General features: G+C 35.6%; 4 protein-coding genes across 4 annotated transcripts; 2 read left to right on the forward strand and 2 right to left on the reverse strand.

Annotated features, from left to right (window-relative positions):
• The first annotated feature begins 511 nt into the window (after positions 1 to 511).
• LOC107821727 (isopentenyl-diphosphate Delta-isomerase I) lies at positions 512 to 7565 on the forward strand. The gene is made up of 6 exons (XM_016648176.2): positions 512 to 866; positions 1271 to 1326; positions 6192 to 6283; positions 6560 to 6662; positions 6742 to 6879; positions 7098 to 7565. Exons 1-6 carry the CDS (start codon positions 652 to 654, stop codon positions 7349 to 7351), a joined length of 858 nt encoding a protein of 285 aa, XP_016503662.2. The 5' UTR covers positions 512 to 651; the 3' UTR covers positions 7352 to 7565.
• A 317-nt stretch (positions 7566 to 7882) lies between these two features.
• On the reverse strand, positions 7883 to 10559 carry LOC107821729 (seipin-1-like). The gene is made up of 2 exons (XM_016648180.2): positions 9714 to 10559; positions 7883 to 8828 (listed from the first exon to the last, which is right to left on the reverse strand). Exons 1-2 carry the CDS (start codon positions 10368 to 10370, stop codon positions 8184 to 8186), a joined length of 1302 nt encoding a protein of 433 aa, XP_016503666.1. The 5' UTR covers positions 10371 to 10559; the 3' UTR covers positions 7883 to 8183.
• A 5593-nt stretch (positions 10560 to 16152) lies between these two features.
• LOC107821723 (isopentenyl-diphosphate Delta-isomerase I-like) lies at positions 16153 to 17576 on the forward strand. The gene is made up of 4 exons (XM_016648173.2): positions 16153 to 16281; positions 16558 to 16660; positions 16740 to 16877; positions 17096 to 17576. The coding sequence occupies exons 1-4, from the start codon at positions 16153 to 16155 to the stop codon at positions 17347 to 17349; spliced, it is 624 nt and encodes a 207-aa protein (XP_016503659.2). The 3' UTR covers positions 17350 to 17576.
• Positions 17577 to 17834: 258 nt separating this feature from the next.
• On the reverse strand, positions 17835 to 20501 carry LOC107821728 (seipin-1). Its single transcript, XM_016648177.2, has 2 exons — positions 19683 to 20501; positions 17835 to 18765 (listed from the first exon to the last, which is right to left on the reverse strand). The coding sequence occupies exons 1-2, from the start codon at positions 20337 to 20339 to the stop codon at positions 18121 to 18123; spliced, it is 1302 nt and encodes a 433-aa protein (XP_016503663.2). The 5' UTR covers positions 20340 to 20501; the 3' UTR covers positions 17835 to 18120.
• Positions 20502 to 22031: the final 1530 nt, after the last annotated feature.

The raw sequence follows: 22031 nt of genomic DNA on the forward strand, positions 1-22031 counted from the left end.
GTTCGTTTTTCCACGATGGATATAGGAAATGTTAGTAAATTCAAGTGACCATCCCAAAAATATTTATTATTGCCTTTTCCCAATTTTATGTTATATCCTTGCTTAAAGTGTCTTCTTACCTAACACTTTTAATGTTGCAATACAAGTTAGTAGCGTTACTCGAGATGTCAGTAACGAGCTCACTCTTTTGGACGAGTAACTTTATTTTATATAATTCGTGTAACGTGAGAACTTAGAGATAAGATATGTTTTCCAAATATAACTTTGTCTTGACTTAGTTGTTAAATAAATATTTGTTGCCTTCAAACAACTAAAAAGAAAGAATTGTTATTAAAACTTAAAAGTACAATTTTTAGAATTCAGTTTCACTATTATAAAAAACCTAGCTAATCCAAGAGTGAAGGTACCAATTTTGTCGGCAAAATGTAAAAAAAAAAAATGCGACGCATCACACTTTAATTTAATACCAACCAAAATTCTTTTATTGGTTAGCAAAATTTTGGACTTGAAACCACAATTAGGTAGGGGTATTTTTCCCTTGAGCTAGTGATTACAAGAAGAAAATCCAAGAGAGGGAATTAAAATGAAATAAAATATAAGGGGAAAAGCAGAAGAAGAGGAGAGAAAACAGTTGATAGGGAGAAGTCCCAGATGTCGCTGACAACTGCGCCTTCTTTTCAAATCTGGCGGAGGTTCATCGCAGCCTCCCCTATAACTTGTCGTTCAAAAGTATCCATATCCAAATCCTCTCTTCTTAAAAGCCATAGAAGAGCTGCCTCTCTCCGCTGCTATTCCTCTTCTAGTGCTACAAGAATGGCTGACGCTAACATGGACGCTGTTCAGCGCCGTCTCATGTTTGAAGACGAGTCTGTTCTCTTTTCTTAATCCCTCATTTGATCATTTTGGTTATACTATTTTTCCCAAATTAAGGAAATATAATTTCTAAGCTCCTCCTGTTATTGAAAGATAAGATGAAAAAATTAATTTTCTACGATACAGGATTAGGTGAATGTTGTAAATGTTTTTTTTTTAATTATATCTAAACCCTGGGATATGAAAGTCTAAATAATCTTGTGATACTTGCTAAATTGCTTGTTTTCTAGAATTTTTACCACCAGGTGTTTGACGAAATTATTTAGAAAAGCAGTTCTATTATCTGCTTTCTAGCAAATGCTTTTTTAATCTGGATCTATGTACTTACTGGTGCAACCATTTTCCAGCCCCCTTTTTTGCTAAGTTTAACACGTTTTCCACGTTTTGACTCTTGCAGATGTATTCTGGTGGATGAGAATGATCGTGTTGTTGGTCATGATACCAAGTACAATTGTAAGTTGTGCTTCGATGTTTCTGTGTATTGCTCTTAATGCAATATTGTCTTACCTCTTTCGAAATGTATTTGCCAGACTGGCTATAGTTCCTTTTGATTGCTTTGATTTTTCTGTGTTTTGCTCTTAATGTTATATTATCCGGAAAAGGACCAAATATACCCTTGTACTTTCGAAAATGGTCTAATAATAACTCTTGTTATACTATTGTGCTATACATACCCTTCCCATCATGCTTTGGAACAAATATACCCTTATTTTGGATGGAGTGACACGTGTCAGCACCAGATGAAAACGACCCTTTTTTTTTACCCGATCCGTTTTAAAAAACACACCACCCGACCCGTTTTAAAATTCAGTTTTTTTAAAGCATATATTTTGTAAAATCTGGATTTTTCTTTTTGTAAAAACTGGAAAAAAAAGGAATTTTCAAAATATATATTTTTAAGTCTTTTCAGTTTTTTTTTAAGTATTTTTTTTGTAAAAACTGAAAAAAAAAAAACTAAAAAAAAAGACTCTCCTAAAGCAGTGGACTACATATGCATTAATTTTAAAAAAATAAAATAAAAATATTTTGCTAAATCTTTTTTTTTTCAGTTTTTACAAAAAAAATACTTTTAAAAACTTAAAAAACTGAAAAATATATATTTTGCAAATTCCTTTTTTTTTTTCAGCTTTTACAAAATATATATTTTTCAGTTTTTAAAGCATTTTTAAAAAAAAAAAAATTCAGTTTTTACAAAAAAGAATACTTTAAAAAACTGAAAAGACTTAAAATATATATTTTGCAAATTCCTTTTTTTTTTCCAGTTTTTACAAAAAAAATAATTCAGTTTTTACAAAATATATGCTTTAAAAAACTGGATTTTAAAATGGGTCGGGTGGTGGTTTTTTTAAAAATAGATCGAGTAAAAAAAAGAAATGGGTCGTTTTCATCTCGTGCCGCCACGTGGCACTCCATCCAAAATAAGGGTATATTTGTTCCAAAGTATGACGGGAAGGGTATATATAGCCCAATAGTATAACGAGGGGTATTCTTAGACCATTTTCGAAAGTACAGGGGTATATTTGGCCCTTTACCAAATATATTTAGATACATCAATACTATCAAGGGAGTCTGATGGTTAAAAGTTCTAGAATTGTATTTGAGATAAGACATGAGGCAGATTTCAATATCTTGTTACCCTTAAATGTGAGGTTGTTATCCTCGTTGCTCTCTGCTCTCTAGGTGATAGCACCTTTCCGAAAATTACTACTATGTGCATATCAAATTGCTTATTGTGGAAATACATCTTTTGTTATTCTGCAGATATTTCGTGGAGACCTTCACTTAATTTTGTTTTTGGACAATCTTTTTCTCATTAACTGTCTTGGTGAATGTTACCTGAATTGATACTGGTGATGCACTTCTTAATTGAGCCATGTTAAGTAATTCTTGGGCCGTCTTCTTATTTTTAGCTATCTGATAAACTAGATTGCATGTGGCTTAACTTGGTATGGTGACCTAGCTAGAAATTTAACTTTTTTCCCTGACAGCTTCTAAGAGTTATGATCTCTAGGGAGCACTCTCATTGTAATTGGAATGAACGTCCTATGATTCAATCTAAACCGTTTATCTGTTTTTGCATTCTTTTGTCCAAGAACATTGGCGTCCATCTCCCCAACAAGATGACAGTGATCTTCATGCTTATTCTATAGTGGTTACCTAATGCAAGCTGTTTTGTTGAAACAAGTAATGCATTTTCTTAAAAAGATATCTCCATAATTCATCAGACTGTTCTCCAAATTAGCCAGGTCCAATCTTCTCCACCTCAAACACAATATTACAATTGCTACAAGGAAACAGCAATCAGATTTAGTGGGTCTCTTTTCTTGAAATATTTGCTGAAATGATTGTGGACTGTTCATCCAGAAGCTTAACAACCCAAAAAGAGAACTGTAGAACTTAGTAAAGAAAATTCAATACGAGGAAAAAAAACAACACAGAGAAAAGAGAGAGAGATCTTTACATATATGGTAACAATGACAGGGAGATAAACTTGGAAACCCATGTTTATGTAAAATGCGCCTCGAAGAAAAAATAATTAGGTGGAGACAGGAAAAATCAAAAATAACATTTTGGTTTCTTAAATCTGAAAGACTTGTAAGTTCTAGCTGGCACTCCTGTCTTAATTTTGATTGGAGTGAGAAGCCCAAGAGATCGGAACTTTAGCTTATAAAGGGGTTAGCAATCAAATTCCTCATGCTTGCTTAAGCTAATAGAAAAAAATGAGAAATGGAGACTGGTGAAGAGGAAAAGTATGCATCTTTGCCTGCCTTGTTCACATTTTTAATAAATTAAGGACTATGGTTATTTATCTGCTGGCAAGTAAACAGTGACAGTAACAACAAAGGTTTAAAGGGTGATAACTATCTTGCTTTTAGCCAGTAATAGTAAGAGAGTGATATGTTTAATTCAACTCAGCCAGGATAAGTTGAAGGAAATGTTAGCTAAGTGATGCTTCCGTTAGGTCTGTCTCAACGACCATTTTCTCATCTCTCCTTTTGCTTTTCCACCATCTTCCATTTTAATGCCTCATGCACAAACAAAGTCTTCGAGTACCTGGGAGCTTTTAGTACTACTGATAGAGTACGACATGCTAATATTTTGTCGTAATATGTTGTCATGTCTACCAATATACATGTTTTTCGCATTAGAAAAACGAATATACCCTTTCAAAAGGATGTTTAAAACCTTACGTCCCTTAAGTTATTCTGGTATCATTGTTCTGGAAGTACCTCTTACATCTATCCACCAAGAACCTTATGGCCTACCAGAATTAATTTGCTTATTCTCCAAAGTTTAGTCATTGTTGTCTTTAAAGCAAGAGGGGAGGCGCGATTTTATGCCCCTTTGACCAGATTGTTGTTAATATGCTTCCACATGTTGGTAGTTCACTTGAGGATTCATCATGAATTGGCAAGCTTTATGCTGACTGTCAGCCTACCGCAACCCTCCTTTATTCGGGCTTAGGACCGGCAATGTGAGCAAGTTCACACAAGCAGAGTTATGTTGGTAGTTCACTTATAAGAAATAAATTAAAATATCATAGCTAATGTTGATTAAGTTAGTCACTATGCACCTATTGCCTGTTCCAATTTACATTCAACATTAAGTACGTTAGTAATTTGACACATCTATAATGAAGTGCACAATACGTTGGTTAGAAGCATAGTGATAAGTCAGTGGCAAAAAATTCAGTGTCATATTTAAAAATAGTTTCTTTCATTAATATCCTCGTCTTTTTATGGGTTAGTGTTGGAGGGATTTGGAGAAGTTGGGGTAGGGACTCCTGTTATATGATGAGCTGGAATTGACAAAAATAGTATTTTATTTATTTGTCTCAATTTCAATTATCTTCCATATAGTTTTGGTTTTGTTCATGTGTGTGAGAGAGAATGAAAACTTCCGCAGAAGTGATCTTGGCTATATAACTTTGTGACAACTTACATTTTGCTCAATTAGGTGTACAAAGGAGGTGGAGGGAAGTAAAAAAAGGAGGATATGGGTATTTCTACCCATAAAAAAAGGATAGGGGTATTTCCAATGTCTATTAAAGAATTACCGGAGACAAGAGTGGGTTGCTCTAGTGGTGAGCACCCTCCACTTCCAACCAAGAGGTTGTGAGTTCGAGTCACCCCAAGAGCAAGGTGGGGAGTTCTTGGAGGGAAGGGAGCCGAGGGTCTATCGGAAACAGCCTCTCTACCCCAGGGTAGAGGTAAGGTCTGCGTACAAACTACCCTTTTGTTGTTGTTAACGAATTACTGGAGGAATATGCAAACTTTAATTTAGTGTGTTGAAACCCTTCTTGACCGGAAAGGAAGGAGGAAGTAGGAAGATGCTTGGATAAGTTTAGAAGTTGGTCAAACTAGTTTTTAAGCACTTCTTGGCTTATTTTGGTGTTTAGTAGACAAAACAAGTGCTTTTAAGCCAAAAGCCATAAGTTGGTAAGTTGGACCACCCCAACTTATGGCTTTTTAGCTTAAAAGATCTTTGAGTTTGATTGAGCATTTTACTTTGTTATCCCTCACGTTCTCCTATAATTCCCAAAATACTCTTCGCTACACTAATAAAAGCCCTAACTCCTCCCTGGAAGTGTGAGGATTACCAAGTAAAATGCTTCTCCAAGAGTTTTTAAGCTGAAAAGTCACAAGCTGGTCGTGCCCAACTTATGGCTTTTGTCGTGTTTTGGTTTAAAAGCACTTGGCGTAGGAGCACTTTCGGTGCTTACCAAACACCACAATATGCCAAAAATATGCTTTAAAGCTTGTCAAGAAGTATTCTTGGGGTACCCAAGCACCCTCTAAGGCTTGTGTAAAGAATTATTCGTTGTTTCTTTGCCCAGCATTTCTCTCAACACTGTGGATAAAAAAGTGAAGTGCTTCAAGTGCATTCCTACATCGGATATTTTAATTACTTATTCAAGAGAATGAAAGATGTTCAACTACAATGTAATTATCCTTTTGAAAATCCTTAATCTACAAACGACCAGTACCTCTTCTATTTGATTAGGATATTGTATATGTGATGGTATTGTCCCTCATCTGAATTAGACAATGATTTTTGGCATGTTCTCATGTGCTGTGAACTTTCTTATGTCTTTTGTGTTGAAAACTTGAAATTAGATGGACAACTTTCTTGTAATTCCTTTCTTTTTGTATTTGATCTCTGGACGCATTTGAGACTGCCTTTTCTTTTTTCTTTATGTTTTTCATTTTTGGGTAATATATTTATGTTGTGAGATGCATTTTTCAAGTGACCATTATCTTAAATTTGTTACCAAAGGTTCTCTCATATTATATATAACTAATAATCCATAATTGCAGGTCATTTAATGGAAAAGATCGAAGCTGAAAATTTGCTGCATAGAGCTTTCAGTGTATTTCTGTTTAACTCAAAATATGAATTGCTTCTTCAGGTGGGTGGTAAAAATAATTCGCTGAATTTTGCCTTTAGGTTTGACAAATTTTCTCTGAAATGGCTGATAGATGTAACTTGTCGAATTGTTCTGTGGGTGAAATGGTGGGAGTGTCCAGTATGATTCCATCTTAGTATTTAGATAACCTATCAAACTAATTGACTAAGCTGTAGAACTGGTTTACAGTAGATGTATCTTAATTCTTGGGTTGTATGCGTAATTTTATAACTCTGAATGATGAAGCACTTAATATATACTGTCTTATTCTATGTACAGCAACGATCAGCAACAAAGGTGACCTTTCCTTTGGTATGGACTAACACCTGCTGCAGCCATCCACTCTACCGAGAGTCTGAGCTCATTGAGGAGAATGTTCTTGGTATATTTTCTGCTTAGCTAAAATGTCTAATTACAACCACGTTTTCTTCTTCACCTCACTCTGTATCGTCAACTGCCAGGGGTAAGAAATGCTGCACAAAGGAAGCTTCTTGACGAATTGGGCATTCCTGCTGAAGATGTCCCAGTTGACCAGTTCACCCCATTGGGTCGTATACTTTATAAAGCTCCATCCGATGGGAAGTGGGGAGAACATGAACGTAATAACTCAATCTTCGTTATTTTTATCTTACAGTTCTAGCCTGGAAACTGGTTCTGTTCGTTACATGCAATTTTGATTATAACAGACATGTGCTGCTTGCCTTTGATCTCATGCCCAGCTTTGACCGTATCTTGAGATTAAGTGTTTACTGTACAATTGGCATTTGTATTGTAGATATAGCTATAACTGGTAGCTGATCCTTGTCTACTGTTGCAGTTGATTATCTTCTATTCACGGTCCGTGAAGTTAACATGAAACCGAACCCGGATGAAGTTGCTGATGTTAAATACGTGAACCGAGAACAACTGAAAGAGCTCCTGAGGAAAGCAGATGCTGGAGAGGAAGGTCTGAAGCTATCCCCTTGGTTCAGACTTGTAGTTGACAACTTCTTGTTCAAGTGGTGGGATCATCTTGAGAAGGGAACCCTCGAGGAAGTCATAGATATGAAAACCATCCACAAATTGACTTAAAAGGAGCTGCCTTGCGATCTGGTTGGACCATCTTAGTTCTTTCCCTATAAACCAATAACTTCAGTTGTGATTTTCTGAAGGCATATTTCTGCAGTATGTTTGTTGCTTTTTGTAGAATTTGAAGGAGGTATTTTTTTGACTGATTGTACCTTGTAACATAGCTGTGGCTTTCTGTCGAAACTCAATAAGATAGCTTCTTGTTTGGTGCTTGCAACTTTAATATTATACCGGATTGGTGTTCTTGGTTGCTCTAGTGGTGATCACCCTCTGCTTCCAACCAAGAGGTTGTGAGTTCGAGTCACCCAAGAGCAATGTGGGGAGTTCTTGGAGGGAGGGAGCCAAGGGTCTATCGAAAACAGCCTCTCTACCCTAGGGTAGAGGTAAGGTCTGCGTACAAACTACCCTCCCCAGACCCCATTAGTGGGATTATACTGGATTGTTGTTGTTGTCTAGAACGCATCCCTCGGGAAGACAGTTTTTAAAAGCGACAGAAATTTTGAGATCTTTCGTATACTTATGTACCAATAAATATTGATGAAAAAGCACGATACTGATGAGTACATGTTTTTAAGTCATGTAAATTACAAGAGATAAAGTAAGCGTTTGCAACTCTGAGTGTGCAATTAGTTCAGCAAAATGTCCTGATTGTGTCCAAAATTGACCTTGTAAATTTAAATCTATAAGAAAAACTTGACTGTCGAACAGAACAAGATCCAGGTATGTATGATAAAGCCTAAACAACTACTTAAACAGCACTCTGTCTTGTAACTAATGCTATAACGAGCAGTCTATCCTTGAGTTTCACTTCTAAAAATCTTCAACTCCTGGCATGTCACTCGCTTGACTCAGCTGTATCCTCCCTAGTCACAGAAATGCTTGATGCAGAATCATCCGCCAACTCTGGCGAGACACTCTGTTGAAGCATTGCCTTCCTCTTTCTTCTGCTCTGGCGCAATCTTCTTACTGACTCCGACACATCACTTTCTTCTCGAGCTTTCTCTTGTGGTTCTTCCGATGCTTCGACTATTAAATTCTCATCAACGTGTGTCCTAAAGCTTGTTGCGATCACTGGAAATACGAGCGGTCTACACCAGTTGAGGAGAATTATGAGCAGAGTAATGAACATATACATCGAGGTCCAAACTGAGAATGTCCATTTCCACTTGTACGCCAAGTCTTTATACCAAGGAGGATGAGACTTCAATATGATCTCCGATTGATAAAGCTGGGGCAGGGCTAAAGTTCCAGCTCGAGGTATCATAGTTATTCTGATTGCCTCTGTCCTCGGAGTACCTTCCTTGTGCTTTAACATTGGAATGATCATCCTTTGTGTTTCAGCTGTAAGTCCAAGTACAAGGGGCACACTCATTATAAATTCTCTCATGAGACGGATTGGCAGGCTTCTGAATCGCAACATACATGGATGACTTGATCTTGCCATTATGATCCCCTCGGCTGATAACGCTTCTGAAACCAACTGATAAGAGAGTTATGAATAGCTAAAGTAATGTTAGATGTTTGACAGCTCTTTTGTTCTTTAGCTAGAGAGATAGGCAATTGATACTTCCACATCTAATGTAATGAAAATACAGATTTGAAGTATTCTACAGATAATAACAGCGGAATAACTTAATTATGCGTATATGACCTTAATACATGCACCTAGAAGAGGAATTTAATCTTTTCAAGAATTTAACTGTGTTATTGCTATTGGGAAAACGTACTCCCGATAGTATATAATTGTCTTTCACTGTTGGTGTAAATTAATATGTGATAACAAGTTGATTATTTTTTTTACCAGGTTCTCAATTAAAGCCTATCATACGAAATTTACTATTGTTAACACTGTCAATAGACTCATTGCTAGTGACATAAATAAAGCTAACCAAAAATTGATGTGCATTGAGTACCTAACAATGTCCAATACTTTGACTCCACATCCTTTAATGGAAGAGTATTGAAAAGAAAAGTTAATACACTATATAATAACTATTCACTATAAAAGTCAAAGTTTTTTATGGAACTAATTTTTAGGCTATATTATAATATATGTTCTCCATAACAGCACTTAGCTATAAGTGCGAAAAAAATCCAGAGCGTAAAGTTTCTAAACTATGACAATGATCCCTGATTTCCTTCCTATAACCAACGAGTAGTCATTCATTATATCAATTTAACATTTATGGACTTCAATATCACTTTTTTCCCACTCATGATTCAAGTGTAATGACTCTCAAGACATTGGAACAATCTTTAGTCCATCATCAAGAAACTACACATGTTTGTTTGATAGGCTATTGAGTAATATTATCAAGTTTGTATCCTACTCACAAATCGAATGAATGTTCATCCAATATTATACCAGGAAAACACCAATATCTCTGTTGAAATCAGATTCAGGCATCAGTAGAAACAAAGAAACATACATTGTATGTCCAACTGGCACACCAAAATTCTTCTTCTGCTTCATCATCATAAAATTATGATTATAATTCTCCACACCATATTCAGCAAAAGAAAACACAGCTTTTGGATGAATATCTGCATAATCAAAATAGAGCTGCTCTCTCAATACCACAGGCTCTTCAGCCAACATTCTCACTAACCCAAATCCCAAAACCCCCGACAAAATCAACAACGTTGTCAAAACCATTCCAACATAAGCAGCTCCAAGAATTCCAACACCAAATTTCTTGAGCAGCAGAGTACTTCCATGTACTACCTTTGAAGGGACTGTAGCAGCAGCATTTACAGCTACAGCTACGTTCTTTTCAGTTTCTTCAGGGCGGAGGAAGTTGAAGTCAGATACAAAAGAGAGGATATAGAAAATGGGGGAAACTAGAGAAACTAAGATAGCGGTGAAGATCTCTACTTGTAAAGATATCATTTTTGTGAACCAACTTATGGATGATGAGTTTTGGACTGGTAAATTGTTCTTGATTTCATAATCATTATTGTCATCAACATATTCTTCTTCTTCCTCTTGTGCCTTTTCCTCAAGCTCATCTTTTTCCTCCATGTGAATGAAATGATCAGTGGCTGCGACTAATTGTTGATACTGATGGAAATTTCCCTTAGGTATGTATTACCAATGTCGCATTTCTTCATTTGGGGTTTCTTCAACTCGGCTTTCCTTTTGGGATTTGGCATTTTACTGCAGCTGAGTGACAGATTTTGTGCGAGAAGTCCAGGTGTGAAGTGCACAAGGAAGAAGGTGAGAAAAGTGGCAGTAAACTTAGCTCAGGAGTTGACAAGTGTTATGGAAACAAACGCTTGTTTTTTTAATGGGAAGATGAAATAATATTTGGAAATTTGGGAAAAGGAAAGGAGAAATTCAAAACTTTCTCATGAAAAAAAGAAAAGGAGTGCATTTGGTTAAAATTTCAAAATGGGGGATTTGCCTCTCTTGAATTCCATTGACTGCACACACTTTTTTTTGCCTCCCTTTGTTGTGTTCTCGTTTAACAAATCAGAAGTCATTGTGTATATTTAACCAAATCAGAATCCGATGTTTTATATCATCTATGGCTACTCTTATCCATAGATTTAAGAAATATTTTCATAAAAGTGTTTACTACAATTTAATTATATTATTTTAACTCCAACTTAAAACAGTGAATTTGTGTTTAGAAAAAGTTATTTTAAAATTATTCCAAGTTAAATAGAAGTAAGATTATGGCTAACAAATTTCAATCATATTTAAAAGTTAAATCCGAAGGCAAACTTCAAATACCCTTTGTCAACCTCAATTTTAAGTACTTCCTCTTTATTCTCAACTACAATCAAATACTGTCCAAACCTTTAATATTATGGCATGAATGGTCATTGATCATACCTATTGTAATATGTCAAATATTATGGTAATAAAATTATTATAGGACAAATGTAATGGAAGCAACATATCTTGACTATAATAATTTTGATCATGACCATATGGTATAACTTTCTCCTTGAAAGAGATATTTACCATATGGATGTTGATGAATATGTGGAAGTACAATATTAGTTGAGAGCTTTGGAATAGCCAATTATACTATTTAAGAGAAATAAAATTGATTATCAATAAGGTATTGTGTCGTAGTAAGTCTCAAAAAAACTTATTGACTAAAGTATTCGCGAAAGCGGTTGGTTATATTGAGACTATAAATAAAGAAAAAATTTAATATCTTCTATTACTACAACCTGTGATGGGGTCATATAAATGTGAAAAAATAACCGCTTTATTCTCCAGTTTGTACTATACAAATAAAAGAATGCCACAATAAAACAGAAATTTATTGATATAAAAATTCATATCATAATAAACTTGGAGTTTATTGATAATTACGCACGTCATGGTGTAAACCTAAAGTTTATCAATATTAATAATTTATTCAGTTGGCATAATTAGTTTAGTTATGTCAATTTTAAGTATAATGTGCAAAAATAAAGAGAATTCACATGGGTAAATGTTAAAGAACCGGAAAGTTCTTTACGAATTCTCTTATGTTGTTTGTTCTCGTTAATTAATAGACCAACTAAAATTGGAATTGAATCCCATGAATGTTGGAAATATCAAAGGTAAATGTGGGCTCATTCACCTGCCATGTATACCACATTAAATGCATCTATGAGATTGGTTACATGTGTGATTATTATTAACTCGTAACCTGGTGTTTGCGAGGTAACTTGCTCAATAATTTAATTTAGAGCATAATTTTCAGATTTTCTATTCAAGACAGTTCATCTTAATAGGTTGGTTTACATCACAGTTGGTTTAGCAAAATGATTTATCGAGTGCCTCCACTTTATAGCTAAATTATTGTTTATGGGAATAAAGTAATCCATATTAGTTTGATATACGTTATATACAAAAGTGTATTACATTCTCCCCTATCAAGTGGTTCAGGGTCAGGAACCAAATAATTCTATTTTATTATTATTAATATGCGGTGTATACTTTGATTAATTGCATAGCACACAAAGGTGGGTTTCCAAAAGTTGAGGAAGCAAGTTAATTTTTCTAACATGAGGGGGAGACATGATAAACAGTTGAGAAAAAAGTTGCGTGGAATGAATGATCATTGTACATCTAGATCCTAGAATAAGATAATATGAACTTGAAATTCATAAAAAGATAATTCATCTGCAATATATTGTAAAGTGTCATGACCCAAAATCTAACTAGTCGTGATGACACCTAACCCCAACCCGCTAGGTAAGCCAATTAACAGCTATCAAAATTAATGAGATTTATTGAGAAATGTAATGATAATATAACTGAACTTCTATACAAAGAATTCCCAAGGACTGGTAGTACAAATCATGAGCTTATAAGATTTAGAGTTTACAAAGCTAGTATGAAATAAATACATCATCTGTTTGAAATATACATGAATAGATTAATAATTCTAAAGCTACCAAGAACAAGTAGCAGCTACGACTCGAAACGCAGGTACGTCTTCAAATCCAACTCCCGACGTACGCAGCAATATAAGCATCCAAAATCTGCACGCAAGGTGCAAAAGTGTAGTATGAGTACAATCGACCCCATGTACTCAATAAGTAACAAACCTAACCTTAGGTTGAAAGTAGTGGCGAGTTGGGACAAGGGTCAGAGTCCAACTCTAATAACCAGCAACAGTTCATAACAATATAATAAAATGATACACGAAGTAACTCAGAGATATGATGCTCAACTCATTCACAGCTACGGAAAATAGGCATGCTTTTCAAGTATAACAGTAAATCCCAAATCTTCCACCGAAAATACCAAAAATGTGAGTAAGTTTAAAAACTGTCATTTTTTCCAAAGCTTTCAACAGGTAAATGTTTCATTTTCAAATGGCACGAGAAAAATACATCTCTATGCCTACATGTTAATATGTATGAGAAGTCATGAATGACGTGATACCATACAGCATGAGGAAAATGCATCTCTATACCTGTATGTCAAGTGTGCATGTAGAATGAGATGCAACTCAGTGATAAAACCATATGCATACTCTCAGAGTATCAATTCACCCAGTCCTCCCAGTCACTCATTCCTAACAGTCACTCAGTCCTCACAGACATTCAATCCTCCCAATCACTCGCCACTCGCGCTTGATAGGTACCTGCACTCACTGGGGGTGTGTGTACAGACTCCGGAGGGGCTCCTTCAGCCCAAGCGCTATAATAAGCCAATCATGGCATAAATCAAAATAACATGTTGTGGCGTGCAGCCCGCTCCCATAAATATCACTCACAAACAGACCATCGGCCTCACTCAGTCATCAATCTCTACAATCTCCCGGGCTCACAATGTCATGAAAGATCAGCCCAAAAATAATGATATGATATATCAATCAGTGGTAATAGAGACTGAGATATGATATGTAGAATGCGTATGGCTGAGTATGTAATTTCAATATAAACAGATAACTCAACAACAAAAATGACCTCAGTGGGTCCCAACAGGATAAATATATAGCCTAGACATGATTTCTAACATGGATTACAGCTCAATAGCTCTAGTACGTAGAGATTTCATGATTACAGATAAGATCAGGTAACTACACAGTACCACAACAAACAATGGAGTCACAATTCGTACGGTGCACGCCCATACGCCTATCACCTAGTATGTGCGTCACTTTTACACCAAACACATAACACGTATATTCAGGGTTCATACCCTCAACACCAAGTTTAGAAGTGTTACTTACTTCGAACAAACCAAATTCAATACCGAGCAAGCCAAATGATGCTCCAAAAATGCTATCCCGCGTGTACCGATCTCCGAACGGCTCGAAACTAGCCAAAAGCAACTCAAATACATCAAATAGTGCCCAAGAAAACAAACCCAATCGATAAAGGTTGAATCTTTAATCAAAAGCTCAAAGTCAACCAAAAAGTCAAACCCATGCCCGTACCTCAAAATTCGATGAAACTCATAAAATCTGATAACTCATTCAATTACGAGTCCAACCATACTAGTTTCACTCAAATTCGACTCCGAATCGATATTAAAAACTCAAAAATTTACTTTATAAATTTTTAGACAAAACGCCCCAAATTTTACTTTGAAATCATCAATCAAATATCAAGAACGAAGATGGATTCATAAAATATAATCAAAACTGAGTATAGAACACTTACCTCAATTCATGTGGTAAAAATCGCCTCCAAAATTGCCCAAATTCGAGCTCCCCAACTCAAAATATGACCAAATGAACAAACCCCCGATATTATATATTTTTGCCCAGCTGTTCTATCTCGTTTCTCATGACAAATGATCCCGAAACTTGCTTTTTATGCTTTCAATAGATTTTTTGTAAAATTTCAGTCAAGTTAGGCTTTTGAATCACTCCATTTGACGTTATAATGAAGGAGATATGTTGATTTAAATATTTGAAAATAGTGCAGATTTTTAAATACGAATTCAGTGACAATTTCGTAATTAATCTAAAAATAATTGGCTAGCCAATTCTTAGTAAAATGACCATAAATTACTTATAAGATGTCGAAACTTGACGATTCCAGTTGCCATGGTTCCAAAATTACCATACGGATCTAATGCTTCAATCAAAACAGAAATTAGAGCTCATTTGCTTAATGTGATGCTATTTATGCTTGAAGAAACGACGTCGAAACATCAAAACGAGCACAACACAACCCAAACCTATCCGAAACTCACTCGAGCCCCCCGGGACCCCATACGAACATACCAATAAGTCCCATAACATAACACGAACTTACTCGAGGCCTCAAATCACGCATAACAACATCAAAAACCACGAATCGCACCTCAAATCGAACTTAATGAACTTTGAATCTATCAACTTCCAAAACTCGTGCTGAACCTTATCAAATCAACTTGGAATGAAATCAACTTGAAGAAATGACGTCGAAACATCAAAACGAGCACAACACAACCTAAACCTATCCGAAACTCACTCGAGCCCCCCGGGACCCCATACGAACATACCAATAAGTCCCATAACATAACACGAACTTACTCAAGGCCTCAAATCACACATAACAACATCAAAAACCACGAATCGCACCTCAAATCGAACTTAATGAACTTTGAATCTATCAACTTCCAAAACTCGTGTTGAACCTTATCAAATCAACTTGGAATGAACTCAAATTTTGCACACAAGTTTTAAATAATATAACGAAGCTATTCCAGCCCCGAAACTACAATTAGAACCCGATATCATCAAAGTTAACTCCCGGTCAAACTTATGAACATTCCTAACCTTCAAATTTTTAACTTTCGCCAAATAGAGCCGAAACCTTCTAGAAATATCCAAATACAAATTCAGGCATATGCCCAAGTCCAAAATTACCATTCGAACATAACTGAACAATCAAAACTCTGATCCGAAGTCAAATGCTAAAAAGTCAAACTTGGTCAACTCTTCCAACTTAAAGCTTCAATCATGACGTTCATTATTCCAAATCGATTCCGAATAATCTGAAAATCAAAACTGACGATTCATACAAGTCACAATACATTATACGATACTGCTCAAGACTTCAAATAGCTGGACGGAATGCAAATTCTCAAAACGACCGGTCAGGTCGTTACAGCATGCTAGAGGCATTTGTTGACCCAAAGAAAGTAACTATATTCTAACTGCAAATGATCCTATCTAGAAGGACAAAGTCTATGGTAGGCTTAAAGCGTATAGACAAATCAGTTTCAAATAAAATTCTTGATAAATAAGATGAGTAAATGATCAAAATGATCATAATAAGGAATCAAGCGATCTAGAAGATCACATGACATAACACTTCATAAAATCTCAGGAGAGGTTCAGGTACCTGAAAATATGAATGAAGAGATCTCTACGTTATGTCTTTATGAAAAAAGGAGGTTGGAAAAGATCGAAGCTGAAAATTTGCTGCATAGAGCTTTCAGTGTATTTCTGTTTAACTCAAAATATGAATTGCTTCTTCAGGTGGGTGGTAAAAATAATTCGCTGAATTTTGCCTTTAGGTTTGACAAATTTTCTCTGAAATGGCTGATAGATGTAACTTGTCGAATTGTTCTGTGGGTGAAATGGTGGGAGTGTCCAGTATGATTCCATCTTAGTATTTAGATAACCTATCAAACTAATTGACTAAGCTGTAGAACTGGTTTACAGTAGATGTATCTTAATTCTTGGGTTGTATGCGTAATTTTATAACTCTGAATGATGAAGCACTTAATATATACTGTCTTATTCTATGTACAGCAACGATCAGCAACAAAGGTGACCTTTCCTTTGGTATGGACTAACACCTGCTGCAGCCATCCACTCTACCGAGAGTCTGAGCTCATTGAGGAGAATGTTCTTGGTATATTTTCTGCTTAGCTGAAATGTCTAATTACAACCATGTTTTCTTCTTCACCTCACTCTATATCGTCAACTGCCAGGGGTAAGAAATGCTGCACAAAGGAAGCTTCTTGACGAATTGGGCATTCCTGCTGAAGATGTCCCAGTTGACCAGTTCACCCCATTGGGTCGTATACTTTATAAAGCTCCATCCGATGGGAAGTGGGGAGAACATGAACGTAATAACTCAATCTTCGTTATTTTTATCTTACAGTTCTAGCCTGGAAACTGGTTCTGTTCGTTACATGCAATTTTGATTATAACAGACATGTGCTGCTTGCCTTTGATCTCATGCCCAGCTTTGACCGTATCTTGCGATTAAATGTTTACTGTACAATTGGCATTTGTATTGTAGATATAGCTACAACTGGTAGCTGATCCTTGTCTACTGTTGCAGTTGATTATCTTCTATTCACGGTCCGTGAAGTTAACATGAAACCAAACCCGGATGAAGTTGCTGATGTTAAATACGTGAACCGAGAACAACTGAAAGAGCTCCTAAGGAAAGCAGATGCTGGAGAGGAAGGTCTGAAGCTATCCCCTTGGTTCAGACTTGTAGTTGACAACTTCTTGTTCAAGTGGTGGGATCATCTTGAGAAGGGAACTCTCGAGGAAGTCAGAGATATGAAAACCATCCACAAATTGACTTAAAAGGAGCTGCCTTGCGATCTGGTTGGACCATCTTAGTTCTTTCCCTATAAACCAATAACTTCAGTTGTGATTTTCTGAAGGCATATTTCTGCAGTATGTTTGTTGCTTTTTGTAGAATTTGAAGGAGGTATATTTTTGACTGATTGTACCTTGTAACATAGCTGTGGCTTTCTGTCGAAACTCAATAAGATAGCTTCTTGTTTGGTGCTTGCAACTTTAATATTAAACCGGATTGGTGTACTTGGTTGCTCTAGTGGTGATCACCCTCTGCTTCCGACCAAGAGGTTGTGAGTTCGAGTCACCCCAAAAGCAAGGTGGGGAGTTTTTGGAGGGAGGGAGTCGAGAGTCCATCGAAAACAGTCTCTCTACCTCATGGTAGGGATAAGGTCTGGGTTGTTGTTGTCTTGAACGCATCCCTCGGGAAGACAGTTTTTAAAAGCGACAGAAATTTTGAGATCTTTCGTATACTTATGTACCAATAAATATTGAAGAAAAAGCATGATACTGATGAGTACATGTTTTTAAGTCATGTAAATTACAAGAGATAAAATAAGCGTTTGCAACTCTGAGTGTGCAATCAGCAAAATGTCCAAAATTGACCTTGTAAATTTAAATCTAATAAGAAAAACTTGACTGTCGAACAGAACAAGATCCAGGTATGTATGCTAAAGCCTAAACAACTACTTAAACAGCACTCTGTCTTGTAACTAATGCTATAACGAGCAGTCTATCCTTGAGTTTCACTTCTAAAAATCTTCAACTCCTGGCATACTACTCGCTTGACTCAGCTGTATCCTCCCTAGTCACAGAAATGCTTGATGCAGAATCATCCGCGAACTCTGGCGAGACACTCTGTTGAAGCATTGCCTTCCTCTTTCTTCTGCTCTGGCGCCATCTTCTTACTGACTCCGACACATCACTTTCTTCTCGAGCTTTCTCTTGTGGTTCTTCCAATGCTTCGACTATTAAATTCTCATCAACGTGTGTCCTAAAGCTTGTTGCGATCACTGGAAATACGAGCGGTCTACACCAGCTGAGGAGAATTATGAGCAGTGTAACGTACATATACATCGAGGTCCAGACAGAAAATGTCCATTTCCATTTGTACGCCAAGTCTTTATACCAAGGAGGCTGAGACTTCAATATGATCTCCGATTGATAAAGCTGGGGCAGGGCTAAAGTTCCAGCTCGAGGTATCATAGTTATTCTGATTGCCTCTGTCCTCGGAGTACCTTCCTTGTGCTTTAACATTGGAATGATCATCCTTTGTGTTTCAGCTGTAAGTCCAAGTACAAGGGGCACACTCATTATAAATTCTCTCATGAGACGGATTGGCAGGCTTCTGAATCGCAACATACATGGATGACTTGATCTTGCCATTATGATCCCCTCGGCTGATAACGCTTCTGAAACCAACTGATAAGAGAGTTATGAATACCTAAAGTAATGTTAGATGTTCGACAGCCCTTTTGTTCTTTAGCTAGAGAGATAGGCAATTGATACTTCCATATCTAATGTAATGAAAATACAGATTTGAAGTATTCTACAGATAATAACAGCGGAATAACTTAATTATGCGTATATGACCTTAATACATGCACCTAGAAGAGGAATTTAATCTTTTCAAGAATTTAACTGTGTTATTGCTATTGGGAAAACGTACTCCCGATAGTATATAATTGTCTTTCACTGTTGGTGTAAATTAATATGTGATAACAAGTTGATTATCTTTTTTACCAGGTTCTCAATTAACGCCTATCATACGAAATTTACTATTGTTAACACTGTCAATAGACTCATTGCTAGTGACATAAATAAAGCTAACCAAAAATTGATGTGCATTGAGTACCTAACAATGTCCAATCACTTTGACTCCACATCCTTTAATAGAAGAGTATTGAAAAGAAAAGTTAATACATTATATAATAACTATTCACTATAAAAGTCAAAGTTTTTTATGGAACTAATTTTTAGGCTATATTATAATATATGTTCTCTATAACATCACTTCGCTATAAGTGCGAAAAAAATACAAAACGAATGAATTTGTTATAGAGAGGTTTGACTGCATAAAGTTTTTAAACTACGACAATGATCCCTGATTTCCTTCCTATAACCAACGAGTGGTCATTCATTATATCAATTTAGCATTTATGGACTTCAATATCACTTTTTTCCCACTCATGATTCAAGTGTAATGACTCTCAAGACATTGGAACAATCTTTAGTCCATCATCAAGAAACTACACATGTTTGTTTGATAGGCTATTGAGTAATATTATCAAGTTTGTATCCTACTCACAAATCAAATGAATGTTCATCCAATATTATACCTGGAAAACACCAATATCTCTGTTGAAATCAGATTCAGGCATCAGTAGAAACAAAGAAACATACATTGTATGTCCAACTGGCACACCAAAATTCTTCTTCTGCTTCATCATCATAAAATTATGGTTATAATTCTCCACACCATATTCAGCAAAAGAAAACACAGCTTTTGGATGAATATCTGCATAATCAAAATAGAGCTGCTCTCTCAATACCACAGGCTCTTCAGCCAACATTCTCACTAACCCAAATCCCAAAACCCCCGACAAAATCAACAACGTTGTCAAAACCATTCCAACATAAGCAGCTCCAAGAATTCCAACACCAAATTTCTTGAGCAGCAGAGTACTTCCATGTACTACCTTTGAAGGGACTGTAGCAGCAGCATTTACAGCTACAGCTACGTTCTTTTCAGTTTCTTCAGGGCGGAGGAAGTTGAAGTCAGATACAAAAGAGAGGATATAGAAAATGGGGGAAACTAGAGAAACTAAGATAGTGGTGAACATCTCTACTTGTAAAGATATCATTTTTGTGAACCAACTTATGGATGATGAGTTTTGGACTGGTAAATTGTTCTTGATTTCATAATCATTATTGTCATCAACATATTCTTCTTCTTCCTCTTGTGCCTTTTCCTCAAGCTCATCTTTTTCCTCCATGTGAATGAAATGATCAGTGGCTGCGACTAATTGTTGATACTGATGGAAATTTCCCTTAGGTATGTATTACCAATGTCGCATTTCTTCATTTGGGGTTTCTTCAACTCGGGTTTCCTTTTGCGATTTGGCATTTTACTGCAGGTGATTGACAGATTTTGTGCGAGAAGTCCAGGTGTGAAGTGCACAAGGAAGAAGGCGAGACAAGTGGCAGTAAACTTAGCTCAGGAGTTGACAAGTGTTATGGAAACAAACGCTTGTTTTTTTAATGGGAAGATGAAATAATATTTGGAAATTTGGGAAAAGGAAAGGAGAAATTCAAAACTTTCTCATGAAAAAAATAAAAGGAGTGCATTTGGTTAAAATTTCGAAATGGGGGATTTGCCTCTCTTGAATTCCATTGACTGCACACACTTTTTTGTGTTCTCGTTTAACAAATCAGAAGTCATTGCGTATATTTAACCAAATCAGAATCCAATGTTTTATATCATCTATGGCTACTCTTATCGATAGATCTAAGAAATATTTTCATACAAGTGTTTATTACAATTTGATTATATTATTTTAACTCCAACTTAAAATAGTGAATTTGTGTTTAGAAAAAGTTATTTGAAAATTATTCCAAGTTAAATAGGAGTAAGATTATCGCTAACAAATTTCAATCATATTTAAAAGTTAAATCCGAAGGCAAACTTCAAATACCCTTTGTCAACCTCAATTTTAAGTACTTCCTCTTTATTCTCAACTACAATCAAATACTGTCCAAACCTTTAATATTATGGCATGATTGGTCATTGATCATACCTATTGTGATATGCCAATTATTACGATAATAAAATTATTACAGGGCAAATGTAATGGAAACAACATATCTTGATTATAATAATTTTGATCATGACCATATGGTATAACTTTTTCCTTGAAAGAGATAATTACCATATGAATATTGATGAATATGTGGAAGTACAATATTAGTTGAGAGTTTTGGAATAGTCAATTATACTATTTTGGAGAAATAAAATTGATTATCAATAAGGTATTGTGTCGTAGTAAGTCTCAAAAAAATTTATTGAGTTTCTAAAGTATTCGCGAAAGCGGTTGGTTATATTGAGACTATAAATAAAGAAAAGATTTAATATCTTCTATTACTATAACTTGTGATGGGGTCATATATATGTGAAAAAATAACCGCTTTATTCTCCAGTTTGTACTATACAAATAAAAGAATGCCACAATAAAGCAGAAATTTATTGATATAAAAATTCATATCATAATAAACTTGGAGTTTATTGATAATTGCGCATGTCATGGTGTAAACCTGAAGTTTATCAATATTAATAATATATTCAGTTGGCATAATTAGTTTAGCTATGTCAATTTTAAGTATAATGTGAAAAAATAAAGAGAATTCACGTGGGTAAATGTTAAAGAACCGGAAAGTTCTTTACGAATTCTCTTATGTTGTTTGTTCTCGTTAATTAATAGACCAACTAAAATTGGGATTGAATCCCATGAATGTTGGAAATATCAAAGGTAAATATGGGCTCATTCACCTGCCATGTATACCACATTAAATGCATCTAGGAGATTGGTTACATGTGCAATTATTATTAACCCGTAACCTGGTGTTTGCGAAGTAACTTGCTTAGTAATTTAATTTAGAGCATAATTTTCAGATTTTCTATTCAAGACAGT

Source organism: Nicotiana tabacum, chromosome 13 (genome assembly GCF_000715075.1).
Source record: "Nicotiana tabacum cultivar K326 chromosome 13, ASM71507v2, whole genome shotgun sequence".
In the NCBI taxonomy this organism is placed as follows: domain Eukaryota; kingdom Viridiplantae; phylum Streptophyta; class Magnoliopsida; order Solanales; family Solanaceae; genus Nicotiana; species Nicotiana tabacum.

What these genes read in the sequence shown, in the direction of transcription:
- LOC107821728 (XM_016648177.2), bottom strand. Translation starts at nt 20,339, where the DNA reads ATGGAGGAAAAAGATGAGCTTGAGGAAAAGGCACAAGAGGAAGAAGAA. An exon ending in GAGATATTGGTGTTTTCCAG is followed by an intron (nt 18,766 to 19,682) that starts GTATAATATTGG and finishes CTCTCTTATCAG; the next exon opens with TTGGTTTCAGAAGCGTTATC.
- LOC107821729 (XM_016648180.2), bottom strand. Translation starts at nt 10,370, where the DNA reads ATGGAGGAAAAAGATGAGCTTGAGGAAAAGGCACAAGAGGAAGAAGAA. An exon ending in GAGATATTGGTGTTTTCCTG is followed by an intron (nt 8,829 to 9,713) that starts GTATAATATTGG and finishes CTCTCTTATCAG; the next exon opens with TTGGTTTCAGAAGCGTTATC.
- LOC107821727 (XM_016648176.2), top strand. Translation starts at nt 652, where the DNA reads ATGTCGCTGACAACTGCGCCTTCTTTTCAAATCTGGCGGAGGTTCATC. An exon ending in CATTGAGGAGAATGTTCTTG is followed by an intron (nt 6,663 to 6,741) that starts GTATATTTTCTG and finishes GTCAACTGCCAG; the next exon opens with GGGTAAGAAATGCTGCACAA. An exon ending in GAAGTGGGGAGAACATGAAC is followed by an intron (nt 6,880 to 7,097) that starts GTAATAACTCAA and finishes CTACTGTTGCAG; the next exon opens with TTGATTATCTTCTATTCACG.
- LOC107821723 (XM_016648173.2), top strand. Translation starts at nt 16,153, where the DNA reads ATGAATGAAGAGATCTCTACGTTATGTCTTTATGAAAAAAGGAGGTTG. An exon ending in AATATGAATTGCTTCTTCAG is followed by an intron (nt 16,282 to 16,557) that starts GTGGGTGGTAAA and finishes TTCTATGTACAG; the next exon opens with CAACGATCAGCAACAAAGGT. An exon ending in GAAGTGGGGAGAACATGAAC is followed by an intron (nt 16,878 to 17,095) that starts GTAATAACTCAA and finishes CTACTGTTGCAG; the next exon opens with TTGATTATCTTCTATTCACG.